We start from the raw sequence: 24,891 nt of genomic DNA on the forward strand, positions 1-24,891 counted from the left end.
CTCAAGTTTTTAATTAAACTCGAGTGCAGAAACGGCAGCGAAATATTCCTATAGAGAACTAACTTAGTAGGTTCCTCAAACCAAGTCATAGCGAGAGCCAAGTGGGCAAAGAGTTCTCAAGTGGAGTGTTTTCTCAAACGAAGTTAGTTGCTGAGAGCGATGTAGTGCGGAGCCGCTCGGTGCGCCGCACCCCGTCGCGCATTTATTCAGCATATTGGATTTAGAGACTACCTACCTATTTCGGATTCAAACCTGCCTATTTCAGATTCAGAAGCTTCCCTCAGAAGCAGCCTCCATCGGCTGCCCGTAAAACTGCTTCATAAAGAGAATATAGCTGACTTTCTAAGGCATCGAACGCCAGAGGCGGAGCCCCGACTAGCCAGGTTGGCTAATAAAGTAAATCAGAGTTTGTTTTATGCGCTTATTATCGGCGAAGATCATAAAAAGAATTTATCACACAAATTCAGTCGATGTCAGACGATATTATTATCTGGCCAAAAGGCTCTAAAGCTCATATAATATAATTAGTCTGTAAAATCATTCCGAATTGAACAATAAGTCTAGTGCAGCATTGTTGTTTATATAACATCACTGAGCATTGCTATCATAATTTTCGTTTCTAATTGACGTTACGATGGCACATTCCGTTCGGGGCAGTGGGCGAACGTCAATAGATAAAGAGAATTTACCGCGGTCAGCGAACGCCACGTGATTTACAATATGCTTCACTTTCATCGTACTGTTTGCTTTGTTTATGGTCAGTATTCCACGCTCAAATTGCATTGTTATGTTTTAATCATGTTTTTACGTTGTTGCTTCAATACATGCCACCAATAGCTTATTTTATGACTATTGTACTTCCTTTACAGATAAAATATCATATTTGACTAGGTCCACAATTTCTGAATAAGTTTGCATTGGCTTTATAAATTCATTATTTTGTCATACTTATACACTGATGTGACATAAGATGATTTTCTATCGAAAGTTATCTGCTTCTACTTGAAAATACAATAATTTATTACCTGAAAGAAAAGTCTGCTCTGCCCCTTTTTTCCATTTCCAGTGGAGCAATATAATCAGTTATTGCGAGCTCGAGGTGAAACATTCTTCCGTAGCAACGTAACAGAAACACAAGCGGTAAAATTAAGTGTCACGTCAGACTTTGCTATTTCACGTTTGTGCCCGCCACTGTTGTTTTTCGAGCTCCATTATTGCCTGAAAAAAAGGTTACTGCAACAACGCTTGGGATTTTGCCCCGTTTAATTTCCTCTGAATGCAATTTTAGGCTAATGAAAGTAAAAAAGCAGCTCACAAAAGGTGCTAAAATAAATTCTAGGATTAAAGGATTGAGTTTGAGTGTACTTTTGCAGAAGTTTATTTATTTTACAAACAAATATTTTAACATTCTTAGACAAACGGGCAAGCTGTTTAGAGAACCCTATAGGAGAACATATGTTGAATTAAATACTGCTCTTTATTTTCATAATGTACTGGTATCTAAATGCTTCAAATTAAAATCTAAGCATTGCGTGTGTGTTTCTTATAAATTATGTACACTTACCAAGATATTTTATTCTATGCGCGTGCATAACCCAGAATCGTGCATTTTCAAATTAAATTTTATTTCCCACACAGTTGGGTGCATGTGGTACATACGAAGGTAATTTAATTAAAATGTGTCCGAGAAAACAGGATGTATTGAAAAATTAACGCTTATAATAACAACTTTGCTTCTACAAATTTAGTGAACACACTTTTCTATAATTTTACCCGACAGAGAACTATTGAATAATGTGCAATAAACGATAGCTAATAGAAAAGCAACTTAGGTACTTTACCATAATGATTGTGTAATTGATTTATTTATTTATTTAATAATTTATTGTACAGGAAATTACAACAAGTCACAATGGAAACAAGGAAAATTTAAACAGAAGGTTCTGCTTATTTCTAACAGAAATTTCTTCCTGCAGACCTAAATACAGGACACCATAACTAAAAGAACGGGCATACGTGCACAACAAAACAAAAAAAATGTAATATAAAAATAATGTAATAATATTAAATTGTTATAAATTATATAAAAACTTAGATAAATACATATTTTATAATATAACACCTTAGATATGGATGGAATAGTAGATAAATAACGCTCTTTAACTCTCACTTTAAAAATAGATAACGATTTATGTTCGTGAACAGTAATAGGAATTGCATTCCAAAGCCTGACCGCATGAACAGTGAAGGAGTGAGAATAGAAACCGGAATCGAAGCATGGAAAAGATAAGTAGGACCTAACAAGAGAGCGACAGGGTTTATCCTGGGACCTAAAAAGCTGAAACGCTCTTTCAGGTACCCGGGACGCAGGGTTATGTAAAATATTATAAAGAATAGACACAATATGCAAATTCCTGCGGAGATGGATGATTAACAATAATGTCCATAAAAAAGTATTCTCATTTTCTAAGGACTGTAGATAGATGTTCATAATCTTTATTCTATGATATACATTTACTATTATATAGGTTTTTACGCTGTAATAATGTGTCCGTTGAAGCGACGAGAAACTATGAAGGCAGTAAAGTAAAGACTTTTTAGGACCGGCCATAAATTCGATTTCCAAAGCAATTTGTACTCTTCGGCTTTTTGTTTTATTTCGTATTAACTTTATAGCTGAGTTTTACTCGAAATCTGTAAAGTTTGACTATATTTATCCTCTTTTCGTGTTAATTTCAGTTGCATTAAAATAGGCACTAACAAATTATCCAATAAGTAACAAACAATACCTACTAGTATTGATGTAGTTTATAGAAATTAAGATATAGATGTTATTTACACTGAAAAGTAAGGCGTCGAATGTGCTGCTACACTCTGTAGATAAAATAAAAGGGCAAAGGCCAAACATCCAGGAAAGATATAGCAGCCGCTTAGCACTTTAATTAAGGCCCCTCGACCCCTGCGGCCGCAAAAATCATAAATCGCTGAAATAAGGCACCAGCTGTATGAGTACATAGCCCACTATGTCAAGATTTCTCTAAATGGTCTTCGTTTGCATTAGTCCATTTGTAGTTTCAGTTGCCATTTCTATTTGTTCATCTGTTCTCTCCAAAAAGATTTGGGATTGTAACGTTTTATTTCATCAGAATTTATTTCGGTATAAAATGCTCAAATGAATCCATCAGGCGCTATTCGTATTGGAGGATATTAGTGAAATTCAGTATTTCATTTTCATTAGACTGCGCACAGACACTTTTATGTACGTAATCAAGTAATAAAATAAAATTTCGGCAGCAATGATCGCGAGCGTCCGCATCCCAATTGAATCAGTCACACCCTGTTCCCACATAGAACCAATTCCATTAATTCAAGTTTTGCATCAAAATTTATTCATACGAACAAAATTATCAAACGCCTTCGGAATTTTATTCAGTTTGGCGTATCTTATATACAATAATAGCCATTACTTTATTCATAATATAATTATTAGTATATTATAGTAAATAGTTGTCAATTTTATAAACGTTTACCTACTGTTTGCCAAAATTACATATTCATTTAATACCATGACCTGATGACGAAGAATCCGTTTCTATAGACAAAAAACTACGTTTGCTATTAAAAATGCCTCAAATACCCGTATGCATCTAAACGACATAAAAAATCCATTTAATCAATTAATTTTTAACCGACTTCAAAAAAAGAAGAGGTCCTCTATTCGACTGTATTTTTTCATTACTCCTGTGAACCGATTTTTAATGTTTTTTTGTTGGAAAGAGGCACCTCAGTACTGAACCCGTTAAAGTTTGAAGAAATACTCCACCTCTAAGGGTGGCAAACTAGGGATGAATCCGGTTTCACGCACTTTCCGGTAACCGATTGCAATAAAAGTTAGTAAATAGATGTAATTCCACGATCTTTTGAGGTCGGTTATAATTATGTAGGTAATGTAGGTATTGACGGCTTCGGTATATCAACGGTTTGCACTATGCGCACTGGATGAAGAGGTCCCGGGTTCCATTCCCGGTAGGATCAATATGTGAAATTAACTTTTCTATAGCTCTGGTTTGGATATTCTAGGACCTGCCCCTATAATAAATGTAGGCCATACAAATATTTCTCCCGGCCCGGGAATCGAACCTAGGAGCTCTGCGTGGCAGTCCGGCATGATCACCGTTCGGCCACCGTGGCAGTATTATTTAGATCTATTATACCTTCTCCGTGAATTAATATTTTGTGTACCGAAGATGGCATATACAGTACCAATCATATTTACTGATGTATAGTATTACAGTTTCCAAAGAATATTTTCCCAATTCCCAAATTTTTGGGAATCTGTCATTATGCCAGGCGATAAAGCTTGAAGGATTACATAGAGTCGCTTTATCAAAATATCAACAACTCCTTTAACTTCAGCAGAACAGGTTGCATTATAAAAAAAAACCGTCTCACAGTGTTACCGTCATTGGTTACCACCTCCTTGTCGTGGCTAATAAATTATTAATCCAAGCTCTTCTCGAAAGCGTCTTTGTACCATATTTTTCTTCTCTTGTTACATTTGCTTTTTTTCGTCACTCGTAGCTGACCATTTTTGAAACGAAAGGTTGTAAGAAATATGCAAAATCATCTCCACACAGCGAAACCAGGCGTGCGGTGTTGATGTCACAAATATTATATGTTGAACTTAATACCTGAGCTACTTTGCCGTCTATTATGTTCAAAAAAAGTTCATTTTTAACTTGAACGCCATTGCTTTCCTTAACAATCAACGATGGACTCCAAGATTTAATTTGATTCTGAATATCGTTAACAGCAGCTTTAGTTTTCTTAGAATGTTCTTTCGAAAACTCAGTTAAAATAAAATAACAGAATCTCACAGATGGAGGCACAGGATTTCGCCAAACAACAGTAGGTACCAGTCATTTCGTCGATTAATCTGTTGGGTACAACAGATTTGAAAAATATCAACTATTTTTTATATTTACGTAAGATGTGCTTTATAGACATATACAATAGCACATAGTTTATCTAACAAAATTAATACGAATTGCGACGTCGAAAGTTTCAAAATTATACGGCACAACGAGATAAGTAAGTGAAAGGATATTTTGGATGTATAACGCATACGGCGTAAGATGTATACGCATAACGCATAAGATGGCGGGCACAACTTTTCAAATAATGGCAAGTTGGGCATCGTTTTCGAGGTATTTGGGGGTGTTCATTACGAATATGGCTTTTATTTCTAAATACAAAGGTGGTGGGCACGATTTTTTGAATAATGGCAAGTTGGGTATCGATTTCGAGGTATATGGGGGTGCTCATTACGAATAAGGCACTTATTTTTAAATCCAAGATGACGGGCACGAATTTTCAAATAATGGCAAGTTAGGTATCGTTTTCGAGGTATTTGGGGGTGCTCTTTACGAATATGGCACTTACTTCTTAATCCAAGATGGCGGGCAAGACTTTTCAAATAATGGCAAGTTGGGTATCGTTAGAGGTATTTGGGGGTGCTCATTACGAATATAGCATTTATTTCTAAATCCAACATGGCCTTTCAAATAAATGCAATATGGGTGTCAAATACATTGTCTTGTATTAGATGTATCCAACACAAGACACGTTTGCGCGCAACCTTGAACGCCCGGCTGAACGCACCACCGTTCCGAATTTGCGGCCTTACCCTTCAAAACCGGAACACAGTAATGTGAGCATTACTGCTTAGCTGCAGAAATAGGTAAGGTGGCACTACTTCCCTGGACGAACTCTTTCAACTTCAACAAGACTACTATATTGACTTAGAATCCTATTTATTACATTTAATTTATTTTTTCAATAAACGCCCTATTATTGTATCCCCAGGCAGTACAATAACCATGACGTCACAAATAGCTTTATTGCTGAGTTGCCGAGTTGCAAACGCGTCTCACGTGTGTATTCTGAATTTTCACATAAGTGGCAGTATGGGCTTTTTTTAGTACGTAATGTTGGTTTTTGTCGCATTGTGGTCGTCTCATATATCTAACGACTTCCATAATAGGTTATAACAGTATGAAATAAACACAAAATGTTCTGAAGCAAGGCGAGGTTTTACGTTGAAGCTCCCAAGTTTCCATCTAGCTCCACAAAGGCAGACAAAATAATCTCCTTTGATGCTGAAAAAATAAACTGCACCCGCAAAACCTCCATGATTACAAGGAATTTTTAGGTTCTCTTTAAATCACATATAGAAAATCAAAATAATAAATACATATATTGCATGATTATTGAATTGTGTATTTAAAACTCAACACCAAAACAAAAACATCTAAAGTATCTAAACATTTGCAAACTGAAAACATAAAGTTCTTCATAATTAGACATCCACGAAAATAGAAAATACATTACAATATATAAAATATAATGCACTATGTAAAATCTAAATGTAATTAGGAAGTATTATTATATGTATATGTGTGAAAGTATAATATATCGTTATTTATTATTTAATAATAACATAACTTATTTTAAATTTTGCCGTTGACACACTACATCTCCCGCTCTGATTAGGTAGTCTGGAAGAGATTGCTCCTAGCGATAAGGCCGCTTAAGTTTCTTATGTACTATTTTTGATCTCGTGTGTGAGCAATGAAGTGTGTAAATCTATCTAATCAATCCGTATAAAATCCATTGCAGTTAAATTTTCCGCTTTATCACGTTCCTCTCACAAACTGTCATGGTAAACTGAATATAATATCCCAGATTAAATAAACTATTTGAAACAAATTCGATTTCCTTACAAGATACATCTCATTTTGTTCGTATGAAAAGTAGGGTTGGAATAGGCAAGAACACCTATTGAATGTAGGAACGGTGTAGAGTGTAAAAGCTTCAAGGAATTCCCTTGGGCCACCCACGTCGGAGCCGGTTACACAATACATCCAGAATAAATAGAGACTATAAGTTGGCCAATTTACATGGTCCAACGTGTGTTTGGAACGTAGCAATTTGTTTAAGAAATTTTGTCCTTGACTATTTAGTAAATATGGACGTGGCAAGTGATTGTCCATACTTTCGGCCTATCTATTATGTACATAGTCATGCATGAATTATAATTGTAGTAACAGTAGAGCTCCTTGTAAAAAAGTTGGTCCAGGGAAGTACTGGCACCTTACCTATTTCTGCCGCCAAGCAATCGTGTGAGCATTACTACTTTCCGATTTTGAAGGTAAGGGTGTTGGTGAAATTACTAGCACATGGGATTTGTCAAATTATGTCTCAGGACGTCAAGCGCAGTGGCAGTGCCCCTCAAATCTTTGTGATTTAAAGCCCTGAGTAGCACTGCACATGTAAACATGTTCATAGAACTCGGGGCCGCTGTAAGACCAGAATCCATAGTCTCCTTCCCCTAACCATGGTCAAGAACAACCCTTCATAATATAAAAACTTCTCATAATAACACATGCGACAACCCTTACGATTTGTAGACAGGCTAGGGAAGCACTCCCAATAGTCAACGCCAATCTATCAGTCAAGAGCTTCGCACTCTAACTGCTGTCCTAACAAATTCAAATTCAAAATATTTTATTTCGCCAATATCACAGCACAGTACACGAGTCACAAAAATGAAATGAAATGAAATGAAAAACCTAACGAGTCATGATTCAAATAATAAACATCTTTTCAATTTAGATATTAAAGACAGCCTCTATGCAAAGGGTGCAAGAAAACACTAGCGTACTTCAAATTTCAATGCTCCGATGTGACCAACTACAGGGCGAAGTGCTATGGAGTTCCGAGGTCGCTACTCGTCTTCTTTTTTTATAATATTAAGTGACAGCACGAACAATTCGTGTGCCTGATGGTGAGCTACACGCCTGTCCACAACAGTTGCAGTGCCATCCCTGAGCTCTAATCGCAAAGATCTGATCGGCACTGCCACTGCGCCTGTCACCCTAAGACATAAGTTGACAAGTCCCATGTGCCTGTAATTTCACCAGCACACTTACCCCTCAAAACCGGAACACAATAATGATGACATTACTGCTTGATGGCAGAATTAGGTAAGGTGGCAGTACTACCCTGGACAAACTCTTTCACAAGGAGCTCGCTGGACAAAGCTGGACAACCTCTTTCACAAGGAGTTTGCTTTCAAAAAAAGCAAACTTTCTTCAGCAAACCCAGGAGGATGCTAAGATTCCTGAAGGAGCTTGGGTGGCACGAGTAGGACCCTGTCCACCACACGCAAAATACGCATCATGAAGTCGAGTTGCGAACACCAGCCTGAAACACCTTTCTCGTGAAAAATAATGGAAAATGGCATTCATGGAATTGCTACTAAATAGTATTGGATGGAAAATTCAAAGACGAAAATCATATCCTACATAACACTTACCAACTTCGCGCAGTTAAACATAATACTTAAATTTAGGAAAAGGAAAAATATCGTATAATAAATTCGTATTGAATCTTTACGAGTGTAGCGTTCGAATTATTCAACCAATAAAAAACTATAAATGGCCTATTTCGACCTTCGTAAAATTTATGACTTCGCAAGACAAGAAAGCTGTTATTTCACAACATTGGCCGTAAAATTGAGGATTTCACGGAGTTGACTTGGACATTTTTGTAACTTGTGGCTATAAAGAACAATATAAATAGACGTTAAATGTAGTCACGCCGCAGATAATAACTATACCAGGTCACGCTAAGATCTTTGGAAACTATGAGACTAAAGAATATTGCATACGAAGCTGCCTAAACATTCGATTACCAACGAACTACTAGAGAATAGAACTATAGTTCGATCTTTTATTTCGTCTCTAAAATTAATCCCGTTAATTTTAACCGCAGAGTACTTCAATAAGACAATCACAATCTTTATTATCGTTTCTTATGATTCCAACTATGTAAGCAATAAGTATTTACTTAGATGATAAAATCTCGGTCCGACCGAATTGTAGCGACCACTTGTACACGTACCTTTTTCCACGATCTACCATTCAAAACGATGCGCAAGAAAAGATAAAAGAATAATCTCAATACAGAGCACTAAAAAATCTACCTCAAAAGTTCGTGTAATTACATCTATTTGCCAAGATTTATTGAAACTGATTACCGGAAAGTGCGCGAAACCACATTCATCCCCTAATTTGCCACTCTTGGAGGCGGAATATTTTCTTCAGATTTAAATGGGGCAACTACTAAGGTACCCTCTTTTCAACAAAATAGGTTGACAAATGCCGTTAATGAGTTATCGAGTAACATACATACACATACATACAAAAAAACAAAACGACATACACTCGAATCGAGAACGTCCTCCTTGTTTTGAAGACAGTTAAAAAGAAGCCGTCGCTATGTCAGCTACGTTTAAAATATTTTTTAACTCGATAACTGCTGAAGCTATAACAATAACATAATATGGACAGAGAGCTAATTGAATGAAGATTTTAAGCGTGTAAATAAAATATTTTCACAATGTGACGACACTACTTTTTTTATAATATCAAGTGACGGGACGACCAAGTCGTGCGCCTCATGGTAAGCTACACGCCTGTCCATAACAGTATAGGGATAGCTCAATAATACACAATATCTAGTGTAGTAATGGCGGGAGTGGGCGAGCCGCAGCGTACCTTTATTTTCTATACACCACACATGTAACCGTAAAAGTGTAAATTAAAAATTTTCTAGCCTTTACTACACCATCGCGACGACTATTTTATTTTTCTATTAAATAAATAGTCCTCGCTATAAAAATATGCAATAAACCTCTTTCAGCAAAACATTTATTTTTCTTAAATCTCACAACAAAACTACATGGAACCATAAATACTTACCATTACATAATATGAATGAATAATATCTGTGAAACACTCGAATTTTTTCTAAAGATTTGTTTTCTACTATTCTACATGAATAATTCAATAACGAATCACGTTTACTGATCTGCTAGGTTACGGCCTTTTGTCCCCTCACGACATGGGAGACTTATTTTACATTACAATGGGTGTGGTACAACCCGCATTGTGTTTTACTTTGTTAAATATTATTTTAGCCTGGCACATTCCGTAAAATATGAGAACGTTGGAACGTTTATTATTTGATCGTACCATAGCCAAATACTAGAAATATGAATCCGTAAGGGCGCGTTCCCATTATGTCGTAAAATTTTATTTACCGTTGGACAACTGTTCCCATATCACGACTATCTGTCGTGACTGTGTCGTGAACGTTTATTTTATCGTTGAACGACTGTCGTGTCTAGCGGTTCCCAACAGATTTGCATGACAGAATCGTTTGAAGCTGCGATTATCTGTCGTTACATTTTTATCGTGACGTTCTATTTATCGTCGGATGACTGTCGTTCTAGCTCTTCCCATTGTCATGCCATTCTGTCGTCGTAAAGTCAAAAAGTCGTGAACGACAGTAAATCGTGTTGTTCTATGTGTGAACAACTTCATTTAAATATACAAGCCACGACACTTTGAACTGCACTACTATCTGTCGTCACGACATAATGGGAGCGCACCCTTATACATTTTACTACTATACTCCGTCCAACCATTTATTGCGTTATTTGCGCCAATTATAGTGAAGCGACGTGTTCTTTAGCTCCGATATTTATCGAGCCAACAGATTATGTAACGGAGACTATTGAAGTTGATAAATTTTAGAACCTGTGTAATAAATTATAATGAAATTAAATAAATTATAAGTAATCATTATAAATTCTTATTGTTTATTACAATGAATCGACTGATTCTTCTCCATATGAACGGGAATCATCACTTGAATCCTCATTAACATTAATTATTAATTCTTGAGTACACAAATTGTCAAATGGAACATCTCGATCCCAATCAGACATTTTTGTTCGTTTTTGGACCCGCTTACATTCACAATTAAAACTTCTTCATTAATAAAATCGATTGATAAAAAAATCGAATCGGATTCACATTAGGACATCACTAATCTGCCTCATTTAGGCCAAAATCCGCTAGGCTGACCCAATGGGCATTGACAACAGCACACGTTTCCTAAGGGTTGTAAACACGGAAGAAATTTATGTGGTAGGTGGTTGTAAACCTTCACCATGTAGGTTTTACCACGATTTTTTTCTTTACCGAGAACGATAGCTATTGCAATAAAGATTCACAAATGTATGTACATAACTTAGAAATTAAAGTCATAAGTAGATGCTCCCACAGGCTTCCCACAGCTATGACAGCTATATCTCTCAAATGAGAAGGAACTGCTACTGCCAGTTTTAATAAAAGTATTATTATTTGTAATAACTATATGTAACGTTAACCAAATAAGTAAAATGAGAAATTTTATATGAGGAGCAGGACATAATCGTTAGGTTACCCTTGTTTAATGGAAAGAAAGGAAACCCTTACAAGAAAAAAAAACAAGGTTTATTTTTTTAGAATCATAAAGAATCTTTGTAAGAAAAACAACATAAAAAATTCAACATGGTGCATTTGCACAATTCGTATATGTCGAAATACCAAATGTGTAACATATTAAGTATTGTTCTGAATAAAGAAATAATTATTCGAATGAATTTTTTTACTATTTCGATCTTCGTTATAATAATTATAACAAACTAGTGGAGTAATTTCACAAAAAATTGTTGAATATTACGGTAGTAAAACATCGTGACTTTCAATAAAAAGTAAAAAAAAACTAAATAATTAATGGCTAAGTATCAGTCGTACAATACATAACTCCTTACAGTAATACCATGGTAGTAATACCATGGAAGGAAAATACGACACAAAGATAGAATAGACAAAACAAAGTTAGGAGGGAGGAGAAGTAAATTACACTGAGTTTCTTAATCTCGCCGGCAACAAATTCTCACGTGGCCCTATTAGTATTCTTAATCCGCCAGTAATTATAAGGTAGACCGCTTGATACAACAAACACGTACTGGATTGAACGTGAAAATAGAGTAAAGCATAAATGAATACAAATATGCAACTTAATAACACTAAGATATCGTTTGTGTTTCCGTGGCGTCACAGACAGACGACTTTGATTTTTAACTTTGAAGGATTGTAAAAATAATCTATTGGAAGCGAATTGAATAAAAAAATTTCGAACAATGTCTGAAGTCTTCATTGCGCATTCTGAACTAATCCTCACGTGACTTTAATACCCTCTCGCTTGTGGAGAGGTGAATAGATAGATGTTCGTCATTGCAGCTTATAGGGTAGTTTAATATACAGTTCTCCAAATATATCATGTGGTCCCATTTTGATCGCATCACTTAAAAGAAATTGAGTCCTATTTCACATTCAATATTGTAATAAGAAAATAAATGAAGCTATTTTTAACTGGATATAGCCATAAGTTTTTCACTTTGATTAATTTCCAATATTTATTCAGTACTTAATACTTGATTAATATCATGTATACAACGTGAAATTTCTAAATATTTTTGGTACATAGTAGTCGATATTGAAAATTGGTATTAAAACCGTTTATCCATTGTTATGAAGTCATGTACAAGTCGCAATTTATATTTAGACTAGGCCCTTGATTGAGTGGCTGATTTAATCCTTTTCACAGCCACATATCGCACCCATAATAAGACCCGAAAGATTCTACGAACGAAAATAATCGCTAACGTTATAAAATTTCACATATTATTATAAATAATTGTTTCATGTACTTAGTTGGTATTATTTTATGACTTTTATGTGATAAAATCACGTTTGACGTATGATCACCACGTAGATGTAGATCATGTATTGAGACAACGACCCTCCGTCACGAGGAGGCACCTACTCAAAACTATGGACCACTAAATAAGCTGGAAAAATGTGAAATTAATTGACTATTGAATAAGTAAATAGTTTCGTTTATGAGCTGATCGTAGCATTCAGTCAGTAGATCTGTTGCAATTAATTTATGCTCTAAGACTAAATGACTGATTATCAATAGTTACAGGATTTCTTACCGTAGTTTGACCTTTTGTTCTTCCGATATTTAGAGCGGTTTCACATTTCATGACTTGACATTGACTGGCAAGTGGCAGTTGACAGCTTTAAGGACAAACGTATCCAACTACCTTACTTTGCGGTCGGCGTCTACCCTTATTACGGCTTCATTTATAGTCGGATTGGTATGCTAGGCGGCTTTCAGATGACACTGTAACGAACGAGTGAATGAATGAATGAAATATTCTTTACCTCCACGTTTAGTTAAATACCACTATTAGAGTGGATTAGCAGCGATGCAAATGCGCATTCGTGAAACGCGATGCCGCCGTAGCGATGCAGTTGCTAATCGTCTACCTTTACACAGACGCGTGACTATTAACAACGATTTATAGGCGATTGCATCGATGCAAACGCGCGACTCCATCGATACAAGCGCGCGATTCCGAGCGCATCGCCGTTTAAAGTCACGCGTCTGTGTAAAGGTAGACGATTAGCAACTACATCGCTACGGCGGCATCGCGTTTGTATGGCGTTTGCATCGCTGCGTTTAAGTCGCCGTGTGTAACCGCTCTTATAGTAATTAAACACAAGGTTGGATCACTGTACTCAATACGTGCACTACTTTTTAGTAGTACATCAGAATGTGAATTTTTAGAATAAATATATTAAAACTTTATTCTTAAGTTGTTGACCCTTTATTTTTTTAGTGACATAGCCTGGTACATTTTTTATTCTTAATTTGGCAATTTGCTGAAAGTTTTGAATTTCAAAATTTACAGCAAATTAAAAGTATAAAAAAGAAAAATAATAAAGAATAAGGAAAATAAAAAAGACAGCTACGCTTCGATTGGAAAACAACACTTAGGGGCCTGGTTTTTAAGATATTGTATTAGCTTTAAGATCATAAGCTTAGAAACCGAAACCAGGTCTCTTCAGTACCTTCCTAATGCACACGTCTCTAAGCGGATTGATACCGTAGTACGCCTTCTCAATGTCCTCGGCGATAGAGTCTGGGATCAGTCTGTTCACCACTTCAAGGAACTCAGAGTTGGTCACATCACGAACACGGCTCTAAGCGGGTTGATACCGTAGTACGCCTTCTCAATGTCCTCGGCGATGGAGTCTGGGATCAGCCTGTTCACCACTTCACGGATTTCATACATCTTCTTTCTGATAGAGTAGACTTGAGTGTGCTGAACATAGCTTTTTTGAGTCAAGAATAATTATTATTGTACTTTCCAAATATCCAAATCTTGGAAGTAAGCTTTCTTTAAAACTAGGCTCACGGGAAGTATCATTCTGGTGATTCTGGTAAGTTTTTTTTTAAGTTGTAAAAATAAGTACGCCGCTATTTTATTTTATATTATAATTTAATAATTTTTTCGTGTTATTCTTGCAATAACCCATTTCATTACTTTAAGAAAAAATTCTTAACATGTGCACATTTTTATAGTAATAATTTTGTCTCGTAACGCACACACTTTTAGCCCTGCGCTAGAAAAAACCCTGTATCGCAGGGTCTGTGCATAACCACAAATTACACCCAAACTCTCGAGCGAAATAAATGAAGGCCATACAAATATTTCTCCCGGCCCTGGAATCGAACCCGGAATCTCTGTGTGGCAGACCAGCATGGTAACCGTTCGGCCACTGAGGTCACGGAGGAATAAAAATAAACTGGCTGTTCTTATCAGTCGTCTTAATAAAGCTACAAATTTATTTCAGGGGCAAAGTAAACGCTACTATTAACCGCCCAGTTACACAAGAAGAAAGTTTTCACTCGGACGCCCAGTTACCACGCCTTCATGTACACACGCCAGCACATCAAGTTAAACATTGATTTATCTTGTTCCGTTGCACTGGAGTCGCTTTTCGAACAAAAATGTGTAGTCTGGTGTGCCGTTGTCCCTACATTAATCGCGAATCTGAATTCCATTTACTAGGCAACAAAATTTAAATTCCTCTGAGTAATACAACCGCGCGGGCCGTGGCCTCATTTAAGTTAAAACGTAAAAGCTGAATAAATAGAGCGTATTTAGCCAAGACTGACGCACGCGGTCGCTGCGCGACAGAAACGCGGACTCCGCTCGGCGGCCGCGCGGGGTGAGCGCGATGAAATTCGTGTCGATTAAATGCCCACTAAGGCTCAACTCATACTGGCGCAGAGTCGAAGCGTCGCGACGCGTCATGTTTTTCGCCTATAGCATATTCTTCTCTATTTTCCCATTATTAAGGTACAAATTTGTGTTATGCAAATATGGAATCGCGCGTCGCCGTGCGTTACTTACGCGCAGTGACGCGTCAGATGCCGACCACACTGATCCGGGGGTGCTAATGCGAGGGTCGTCATGCGTTGTAGTTGAAAAACAGGACAGTGAGTTGAGCCTGAAACTCTGGATAAAGATATTCCAAATTGCCTTTACGAGATTTAAAACAATAGTGAAACAAGAACTAAATACTTACTTAAAGTTATTATACAGCTTCTGCGTACATCAAACCATTTCAACTTACACGATTAGCAGATGAAGCTCTTTGCTACTTTTCATACTCCATTGATTTGATTCCCGCTACTATTGAACTATAATTTAGATACCAATGTACACACAAGAAAAAAATTGCGCCAGTGAATTACTTTGAACACATGGGTGTTATTTTCTAAAACATTTTTTTTATGAATTTCAAACTTGGCAGATGGAGCGCGCAGAACACGAAAGTGAAGCCACCAAAGCAAATACAAATTCAAAAGTGAATACAAACTCGGGTCAGTACTAAGCACAGCGTCGCATTGTTTACACGTCACGAGTGAATTAGTTATTTTATGTTTAAAAATGTCATTTTGTCTCTTTAAACATTGTAAAAGTTGTTCCCAAAAACAAAAAAATAATAATATGGAATATACCGATACCTACCAAAAAATATTACTTTTTGCAAACTTGTATATATACATAATGTAGATACGTATTAGAGACTTAGAACGAGCTGGCAACGTTCAATCGTGCATCCCACTCGAACTTGTACTAAAAGTAGTCAAAGATCGCTATTTGTCCCGCTCGCATCGTTTCTCCCGTGTAACAAAAGACAGGTGAACTATCAACGTAGACGGTACCTAGTTCGTACTAAACTAAAAAGAACGATGAACTATTAAATCCGTCTAAGGCGAACTAGTTCATGTCGGTCAGTGTCGGGAATACATTCCGAACAGTTCGTAGTTCATGAACTATACAAGCCTACAGTTCACATCGTTTGTTGCGTATGCTCCATCTGCCTATGTTTTGTAATCTGAGTTCAATCCCTAAATTTACATAAATACTTGTAATTTAATAGTACTTAATACTGACAACTTCATGAAATAGCATTGTTTATGGATTGCAGGGTTTTATCTTGATCTGTTTATGTTGTTCATGAGTTATTTGTAAATCAACGGCTCATAAATATCTTCAAATTAATATTATAGTATAAGTTACAGTTAGGATATCCTAACGTTTTTGCTACAACTTCTGTAGATAATATAATGAACTATTAACACAAACTGTTTTATAGTCGATTACAATGATAGATAGGCAACAACTGAATCGCATCACTGTTGTCAATTGTGTCAGATTACTATGTTGGCATTATACTCATTATACTACACAAAGACGGAAACAAAAAAACTTGCATTTTTTCCATCCTCTCAGTTTTAATGGTGTGTCTATGACTACAGTGACTTAATGATAAAATAAATGTTACGCCTGCACAATATATCTGATTAATGTCGTTGTTATTATACTTGTCGACAACGACAGAAGAGCACTAGTTAATGGTACATAGTAAGATGATTAGCAATAGTCTACTTATGTGATAGGTGAGTGAGTAGAAGGTTATCCGCTACCTCTGTCATTGTCAAGAACATGCATTACTAGTAACTAGTAGGCAAACAACGTTTATCGTGACACACAACAAGTAAAGGTTGCTCGTAGAGATAATTAAATGCATTATTCCGCGACGTGTGCAGCAATTAATGCAGACTACCGTCTACGAAGCCGTGAAATATCACTGACTTGTGCCCACAACTCAAGGAAATAAAATGCACACGATTCGCTATAAAACCACGTGTGAGTGTTTTATGAAGGCCGCTCCTTCGAACATACATTTGTAAGCTGTGGTTAGTACTTCGCTTAAATTCGTAATAACCCTGAATGTTACTTACAGTAATGTGGACAAAGATGATAGAGCTTATGAAAAGGAACTGCGTGAAACGAATCGCGCGTGACATCAGACGAGCTCGACTTTGAATGATAAATCACTAAACAATATGCGCGAGTAAAAACTACAGTGTTATCTAGAGTGGCGTACGAACAGAAGCATGCCGGCGGCGCCCCGCAACGGTCGCGTACTCGCTCGCTGTCAACTGAAACTGTCAACAATTGGAAACACTGTCTATACAATTTCGTTTAACCTCAGTCCATTCACGTTTACGGTGAAACGCGGTCAACACGTGGCTGGATAACATTAGAGCCCAACGACAACGCGTGGTCATTTCCAGTACTCATACACTCGACACAGTGTATCGCCCACATGTACTGAAATTCCAATTACAAAGCATAAATGTTTATTTCAAAAGTCCGTACGAGAATCAGCCATGAGCATCAGACGGAACTGGAGGGAATATGTAGCAGCACTCAGTGGTTAGTGTTTGTTTTATTTTTAACGTATTCACTCGCACGTTCGGATAAACAAAATTATTTTTGTGCGAACAGTGGTGCCGGCAACACGGGCAGGACCCGGCTTTTTCATCTGCACATCACATCTTTTATTTATTGGGTAAGGTACTCCCTGTGACGTGTTTTCTGGCACTATCCACAACAGATGGTGTATAAATATTTTTGATTGAATAACTTCTGGCACGCCGGTTTCGTGCACTGTTACACTTCCTGTTATAATCCATTCCTTTTAGAATTGTAGGTGCAATCAGTATAAGGTGGTACCTTACCTTTTTTAATTAATGATATTACATAGGTCACGTATAAACAGCTGGTGTACTGATGAGTATGTTATTTGTTAACTAAACTACACGCATATTTGCATTTCAAAGCTGTCTGTGAACAGGTAACTGTTTTTTTCTTAGTTAACAAATTTCAGAAGTATGCTTTTCCCTTTACGTAATTTAAATTCTCGACCGTTTGTGAGTAAAAACATATGCATGTAGGTTAAGGTAAGTAAACTGAATCACTAAATTTATCACAAAACAAAACTGATCTAAGCATTTCAAAGGGTTTTGTTTTAAACAAACATTAACAATATCAGTTTGTTATTCCGTGAACAATATTAACATTATTAGTAATAGCACCCTTTCTATGAAATTCATTCTTATGTGTAATTCCATTTCTTAGTAATTATTAGTTTCAATAAATTTGGTCTATTTACAATTTTTATAATATTGAAATAATCAATCTATTTTTCTACTACCCATACTATTTTTAGGTGTTTTGTTGGTCACATAACCAATTTTAAAAGGTGAATACAATTATGTAATGAAGCAACGTACGTAACTGTATTAACTTTACGTACCAAATTTAAATAAAAAAGTTTCATACCGACTTGACCAAAGTACATGAAACAATTGACATTTTCCATGATTCATAAAGTTTCCTGACACGTTTTCATTTCGTATTCCTGGTGTTTTCATTACACTGTCGTGGCCGAACGGTTACCATGCTATTATGTCACTCAGAGGTCTCAAGTTCAATTCGCGGGCCAGGAGAAATATAATATTTGTATAGCCCATGTTTATTTTTCTCGTGAGTTTGGGTGTAATTTGTGGTTGTCTATGTGTGTGTCTATGACAGCCTCGACACAGGGTTTCCCTAATGCGGGGCTATGAGTGCTTGCGTTATTATTAGTGCGTGTGTGCGTTATTATTAAACTACAGTACTTACGATCACCTTTCAAAATTTATCCCGTGACCATTGACCTACAAACAAATGGACATCGGGTTCGCGCTAAAAGGTGTCCGCACTTATAGGGCGTCAAAATCGCATACAGAGCGTCAATCGCACAACAGTCTTCGTGTGTTCGACTGACAGCGCTGTTGTCAATAATTAATAACTTGTAAAAATTACTGCATTAAAGTGTAAAAACCGGATTTTGTATCATATTTTCACTAAATAAATATATTGTGTTATCATAGTTATCATTTAAAAGTGTTATTTTGTACAGTTGCATAGTATTTAATTTATGTAATAAATGAATCGTAAATATAATAAATATTACAATATAAATATAATGTGTAAAGCAAACAAAATAATCTTATTACCAACAGTCGTTTTTCTACACATTGCATGCGCAAAAGATGGAAAGAGACCCATTACGTCAATTTCAAGAAGCTTATATAATCTTCTTGGTCATTTACAACTGTTCGAACCACAAACGATTCAACAAAGAAACTATAGAATCGCTTTGATTTTGATCTTATTTTTAAAATGAATGATTTTTTATTATAGAAGCATTACTCCAATCCTGTAAATGGATCGAAACATGCCATGAAGTTAGCGGTAATAACAAAAATTCCCAAACACAACCCAGCACATCACAGTATTTTCCATACGTTAGCAATAAATATCAAAATATTGTTGTATTCGTTTTACGGCTTGGGATTACCTATCAGAAGTGTCACGACATAATAATACATATAACAAAATACATTAGCCCCAAATAACGTTAGGTCGAATTTTCATTATGTCAAATGTGTCTTTTTAGAAACGTTACAAAACAAAAGCTAATTTTGTCTTTGTGAAAAGCATCAAAATTACTTGAAAGCGTCAGTTTTATTATAATTCGGTTTTCGGAATTACGGACGTTTAGTTGGAATATCGATGCATTTCTTATAGTACACGCTTATTTTCACATTTTTAATATTTGTATGTATGTATCTGCCAAATTTTTTATAATGTTTTAAAGTGAATTTGTACAAAATTCGACATTATAATACATATAAAAATTAATTAATATTTACAATAAAGGCTGCTCCATTACTCTTGCGTTCAAGTAATTTTCAGGCGATGATAAATATGGCGCATTTTGTTAAGTTTCTTTTTGGGCCCTTAAATTGTTGCAAGCAAAATTAGGCAGTACTACAATGACGTTACAATTTAAATTTAATGTTTTAATTTTTATGAATTTCGTTACATGTCACGTTTTTTCACTTCGGGCATTTTTTCCGACATTTTTGCATTAGACGCGACGTCCATTTGTTGGTAGGTCAGTGCCCGTGACCAAGACCGACTATGATGTCTTTTTGAAAGGTTGTATATGTACCCTATATGCTTCAGTTTGCGGCCACGCTTTGTTGTATGTTCAGTATCATTTTAAAATAGTGAATTGTTATGGCGAAAAAATGTCGATCGGGTAAATGACATATTTGAAATTGTAGCAGTAGTGACTTTGAAAGCGATGCTGTAAATCCACTATTAAAAAACCGATATCTTTCAAAAAGAACATTAATGTTTGTTTACCGGAGACAATTGGACTCAATTTACAATGCTGCGGAACGGAATGGATGTGAGATTTCTAAAATTGTGTAACGTACAAACCACTTACAATACGGTAACTGCGGGAATTCCCGAGACTGAGCGAGAATTCTCCGGAAGACGCGCGACCTGACGCCCTACTCTCGAAGTACGAAATTCGTAAATACAGCCGTTTTCCCACTATGGATCACATACGCGACTATTAAAACTATCAAAGGGCCCGTTAGAAACTATCAAATCGCGTTGCCATACATTCTTAGTTCTAGCCCCGATCGAAACTCAAGTCTGTAGATCAGCCATAACGGGAAAACGGCAGTAATTATGGATTTCGTGCTTCGAGAGTGGGGCCCCTGTTTTTTTGGCTCGAATCTAGATTCTGCGTTACACAATTGAAAAAGAGTTCATTAGGTATGCTAACAAAAATTCGCTCCATTCCGTTCTGCGATAATGTAAATGACCCTTATCGTAAATATTCTGCAATCACCGTTAAGCGTCATTCATAACTAAAGCATTTGCATTTCGGTAACTTTCAACATACCTATTCGCACCTCAATTTTTTTTTGCTAGTAAAAAAATGTTAGTTACGCTGATTTTATTTAAGAATAAAACTTGAAACTAAATAATATATAAAAAAAAAAAACGATTAGAGGGGGTCTCGTTTTGCTTAACCTAGATATGTTAATAACACATTTTCGCTAAAAATGTCGATTACGTTGTTATGATAAGGTAGGCGGACTGCGGTGGTAGTGAGAAAACGGTGGCTTCTCAATCGAGATGTCGATGGCTCAAATCCCTTGGCGTCATTTACCTATAATAATTCTTAAGGACATTTGTAAATGTTTAGTAGCAGTACTTCTCCTTATAGGTGTGAACGGAAAGAATCTCCTCATCATAGCGCCCACTGGTGACAGATAGACACGGTAAGGTAGTGCCTATATTGGCTTATCTTTCCAACACAGCAGCTGTAGAACTCCTTGTGAAAGAGGGCGTCTAAGGAAGTACTTGCCTTACCTTACCTATTTCTGCCGGCAAGCAGCATTGCAGCGTTACGGTTTTGAAGGGTAACGGTGCCGATAAAATTACAAATACAATGAGACTTGTCAATTTATATCTCATAGTGACAGGCTGAGTAACAGTGTCCCTCAGACCTTTGCAATTCAAGGCTCTGAGTGGCACTGCTATGGACAGGCGTGTCGTTTAACACCGTATATTCCCAGTTGTCACCACAGGCTTTATTCCCACTGATTTATCCTTACTTACTTTTATCATTAAACTCGAATTTTATTTTATTCCCTTTCGATGGAGACAATAAACAAACATTAATTGGGATTTTGATTCCATTTGTTTTTTTACTACTGGCAACTACTGGGGTTTTTTATCCCGTTTCTCACCACCTGGTAACATGGGATTTTTTTTCCATTTGTCGCCTGTAGAAATCACCACTGGCAACAAGTGGGATTTTTTTATCCCGTTTGTCATCACCTGGTAATGTATGGGATTTTTTTCCCATTTGTATTTAGGGCACCAACACAGTACATGCAGCACTAACTCGTGTTCCTCTAGTGCAAAAGCCTTAATACCGTTCTCAAAGGCACGTACAGCACCTTCCCTATTTTCCAGACAGGTACCAGAGCTGTAGACACGGTCACTTCCCGTTGCGCCGTTGACTCTAAAGTCCACTACCAAATCTCCTCTTTCGTAGCGGAGCTGTAGGCACGCTTACCTCCCGACGTCGAAGCGTCTCTCCAGTCCCCAGAAACTTACGCGGTTGGAGGGACAACAACAATGTCCGAACATAGCTAAAAATACCACTACAAGTAGCTAATTTTATGTGTTATAATTATATTTAATATTATCTTGCTATTTTTCATTAATAATTAATTAGTTACGTTACCTAGTATTTTAAAGATTTCAACGAATTATTTTTCAGACAATTAAATAAGTATTGGCGTTCTCATTAAATAACAAGTGGTGCGGAATTATTTTTATATTGCATAAAAAACCTTCCAAGACTACAGAACAACTAGTTTAGCGGGTTACTTGATAAAAAAATATAAATGACGTATTTCGAATATCGGAGTGATACGTGCATGTATTATACAACGATAGATACATTTATTATTAGAAACTAGCTATGCCATTTATGCCACTAAAAAACTGTTTTGTGTTTTAGTTTTGCAACAGACGCATTAACCCTCTCCTCAGAGGAGACCCGTGCCCAGCAGTGGGATGTAATACTTCCAGAAACTTGTGGGCATGGACACAACAATTCACGAAAGTTCTATCGCAATCGAAAGAATAATAATGAAACATACGAACATATTTTTGACATTACCTCATCTGATTCCCAGGCGAGGCAATAGCTTAAATTCCGTCCGTTCCGTTCAAATTGAAAAAAAAAAAACATTCTGTAATACTATATCATTGAATATCATTTTTTTTGTTACCATGATATTCATATTTTTGTGAAAATATTCCACTACTTTGATGTTATTGATACGAAAGTCGAAAAAACACAAAAACATCCTTCAATCTGGCTTTGGCCCGGGTCTGGCAAATAGATGCTGGTTCGTATCCAGACGGATCGAAGGAATTTTTCTTTGTTTCTGCTCGATCTTTCGTACTAATAATGAAACATCCTGTAAATTTATGATGCTGATTGAAAGAGTCAAGTAAAGATTAATATAACATAGTATTTTAATTTTTAATAGCAGTAAAGCTGCTTGTGAAAGAGTTTTTCCAGGAAAGTAACTTACCTAAGTAACCTAACCTAATTCTGCCGCCGAGCAGTATTCTTAACATTACTGTATTCCTGTTTGGAACGCTGACGGGCACAGCAGCAGTTCCCCTAAGATCTTTGCGATTAAAAGCTCTTAGTGGCACTGCAACTGTATTAGATAGGCGTGTCGCTTACCACCAGGCGCACGTCTTGTTCGTCCCGTCACTAATATTATTAAAAAAAAACACTATGAAATCTTCTAGAATCAAAATATCCCATCTGCAACATATATAAAAGTACCCTCCCTCCGGGTCCCGTAGCCGTGGGACGCCCTGTATAGATAAGAGGTACAATCGAGAAGCTTGACATTTTGGACTTTGTACCGTTCTTATCGCAAGCGGCATGAAGTTCCATTAAAAAGTCTTATGTGTCAAGCTTGACGTATAGTTGACCTTACACCGTTCTAATAATAAGAATAAGTATTTATAAGCATTTCCAAATCTTGTCCACACTGGAAGTAACAACTTCTTTTAGGACTTAGTAAAAATGAAAAAATTATACCCTGGTGTGGAGCTGCACCCAATGCTGTAACATTAGGGAGTCCCACCGGTCTATGAACACAGTCAGTAGTTCGCTGGTGCTACGGTAGAGGCGGTCTAGCATGGAGGCGCAACGTCTTCTCACTATAGTATAGAAGTATGCGTGCCTATATTTATGTATGCCCATGAAAATCAACGAGCTTTTTTATTTAAGAATAATATTATAATTATTTAGTAGCAGTAGAGCTCCTTGTAAAAGAGTTCGTCCAGGCAAGTACTGTCACCTTACCTACCTATATCTGCCGCCAAGAAGTAATGTGTTCTATTATATAAGAATTACTATGTTCCGGTTTTGAAGGGCAGGTGCTGGTGAAATTACAGAGATACATGGGACTTGTCAGCTTATGTCTCAGGGTGATGGACGCAGTGACAGTGCCCCTCAGATCTTTGCGATTGAAAGTTCTGAGTGGCACTGCAACTGTTATGGACAGCTATCCCTATACTGTTATGGACAGCTTACCGTCAGGCGCACGACTTGTTCGTCCCGTCGTTGGTTACTATAAAAAAACTATATATGCGAAAGTAACTCTCTCTGTCAGTCTGTTGCGTTTTCATGTCTAAACCGCTAAACCAATTTTGATTTTTGGAATAGAGATAGATGGGATTTAGGAGAAGGACATAGACTACTTTTGTCTTTTGAATTGAAAGTTTGTATGGAGAACCAACCATTTCTCAAGTAAGGGATCTAATAATCTCAGTACAGAGTACCTACTAAAAAAACCGACCTCAAAAGTACGTGGAATTACATCTATTTGCCAGGTAGAGAAAGAAAAATGCCTTGAATTGGAGAATAGCAAAACTAACCATTAAAATAATTGCTCCTTAAGTAAAATTTAGACGCTATTAATAAAAATAAATCTTTATGCGTGAACAGCCACTCTTAGAGATGGATGATTTTCTTCAAAATGAAATGGGACCACCATGGAGGTACCCTCCAATACAAAATCCTTAAAACTACAAAACACATGAAGTTGACATTGGCGTCCGAGGAAATTGAAAACAATGTCTCTGTACTGCCTCCGTGGCCGAACGGGAGAAATATTTGTATGATCTACATTTATTTCTATCGTGAGTTTAGGTGTAATTTGTGGTTGTCTATGTGTGTCCATGGCACCCGCGATAAAGGA

At 36.6% G+C, this 24,891-nt stretch overlaps 1 protein-coding gene and 1 long non-coding RNA gene across 2 annotated transcripts in view; one reads left to right on the forward strand and one right to left on the reverse strand.

The window, feature by feature from the left end:
• Positions 1–1,068: 1,068 nt before the first annotated feature.
• On the reverse strand, positions 1,069–15,283 carry LOC113230538. Its single transcript, XR_003310505.1, has 3 exons — positions 15,227–15,283; positions 12,956–13,146; positions 1,069–1,218 (listed from the first exon to the last, which is right to left on the reverse strand). It is a non-coding gene; the product is annotated as an uncharacterized LOC113230538 (long non-coding RNA).
• A 2,007-nt stretch (positions 15,284–17,290) lies between these two features.
• Positions 17,291–24,891, forward strand: part of LOC113230168 (facilitated trehalose transporter Tret1-like) — a 30,923-nt gene continuing 23,322 nt past the window's right edge. The window contains exon 1 of the mRNA XM_026463973.1: positions 17,291–17,605. Within this exon, the coding sequence (XP_026319758.1) occupies positions 17,560–17,605 (46 nt within the window). The 5' untranslated portion in view covers positions 17,291–17,559. The remainder of the gene's footprint in view (positions 17,606–24,891) is intronic.

The sequence above is a fragment of the Hyposmocoma kahamanoa genome, unplaced genomic scaffold (assembly GCF_003589595.1).
Source record: "Hyposmocoma kahamanoa isolate Upper Pololo Valley unplaced genomic scaffold, ASM358959v1 63, whole genome shotgun sequence".
In the NCBI taxonomy this organism is placed as follows: domain Eukaryota; kingdom Metazoa; phylum Arthropoda; class Insecta; order Lepidoptera; family Cosmopterigidae; genus Hyposmocoma; species Hyposmocoma kahamanoa.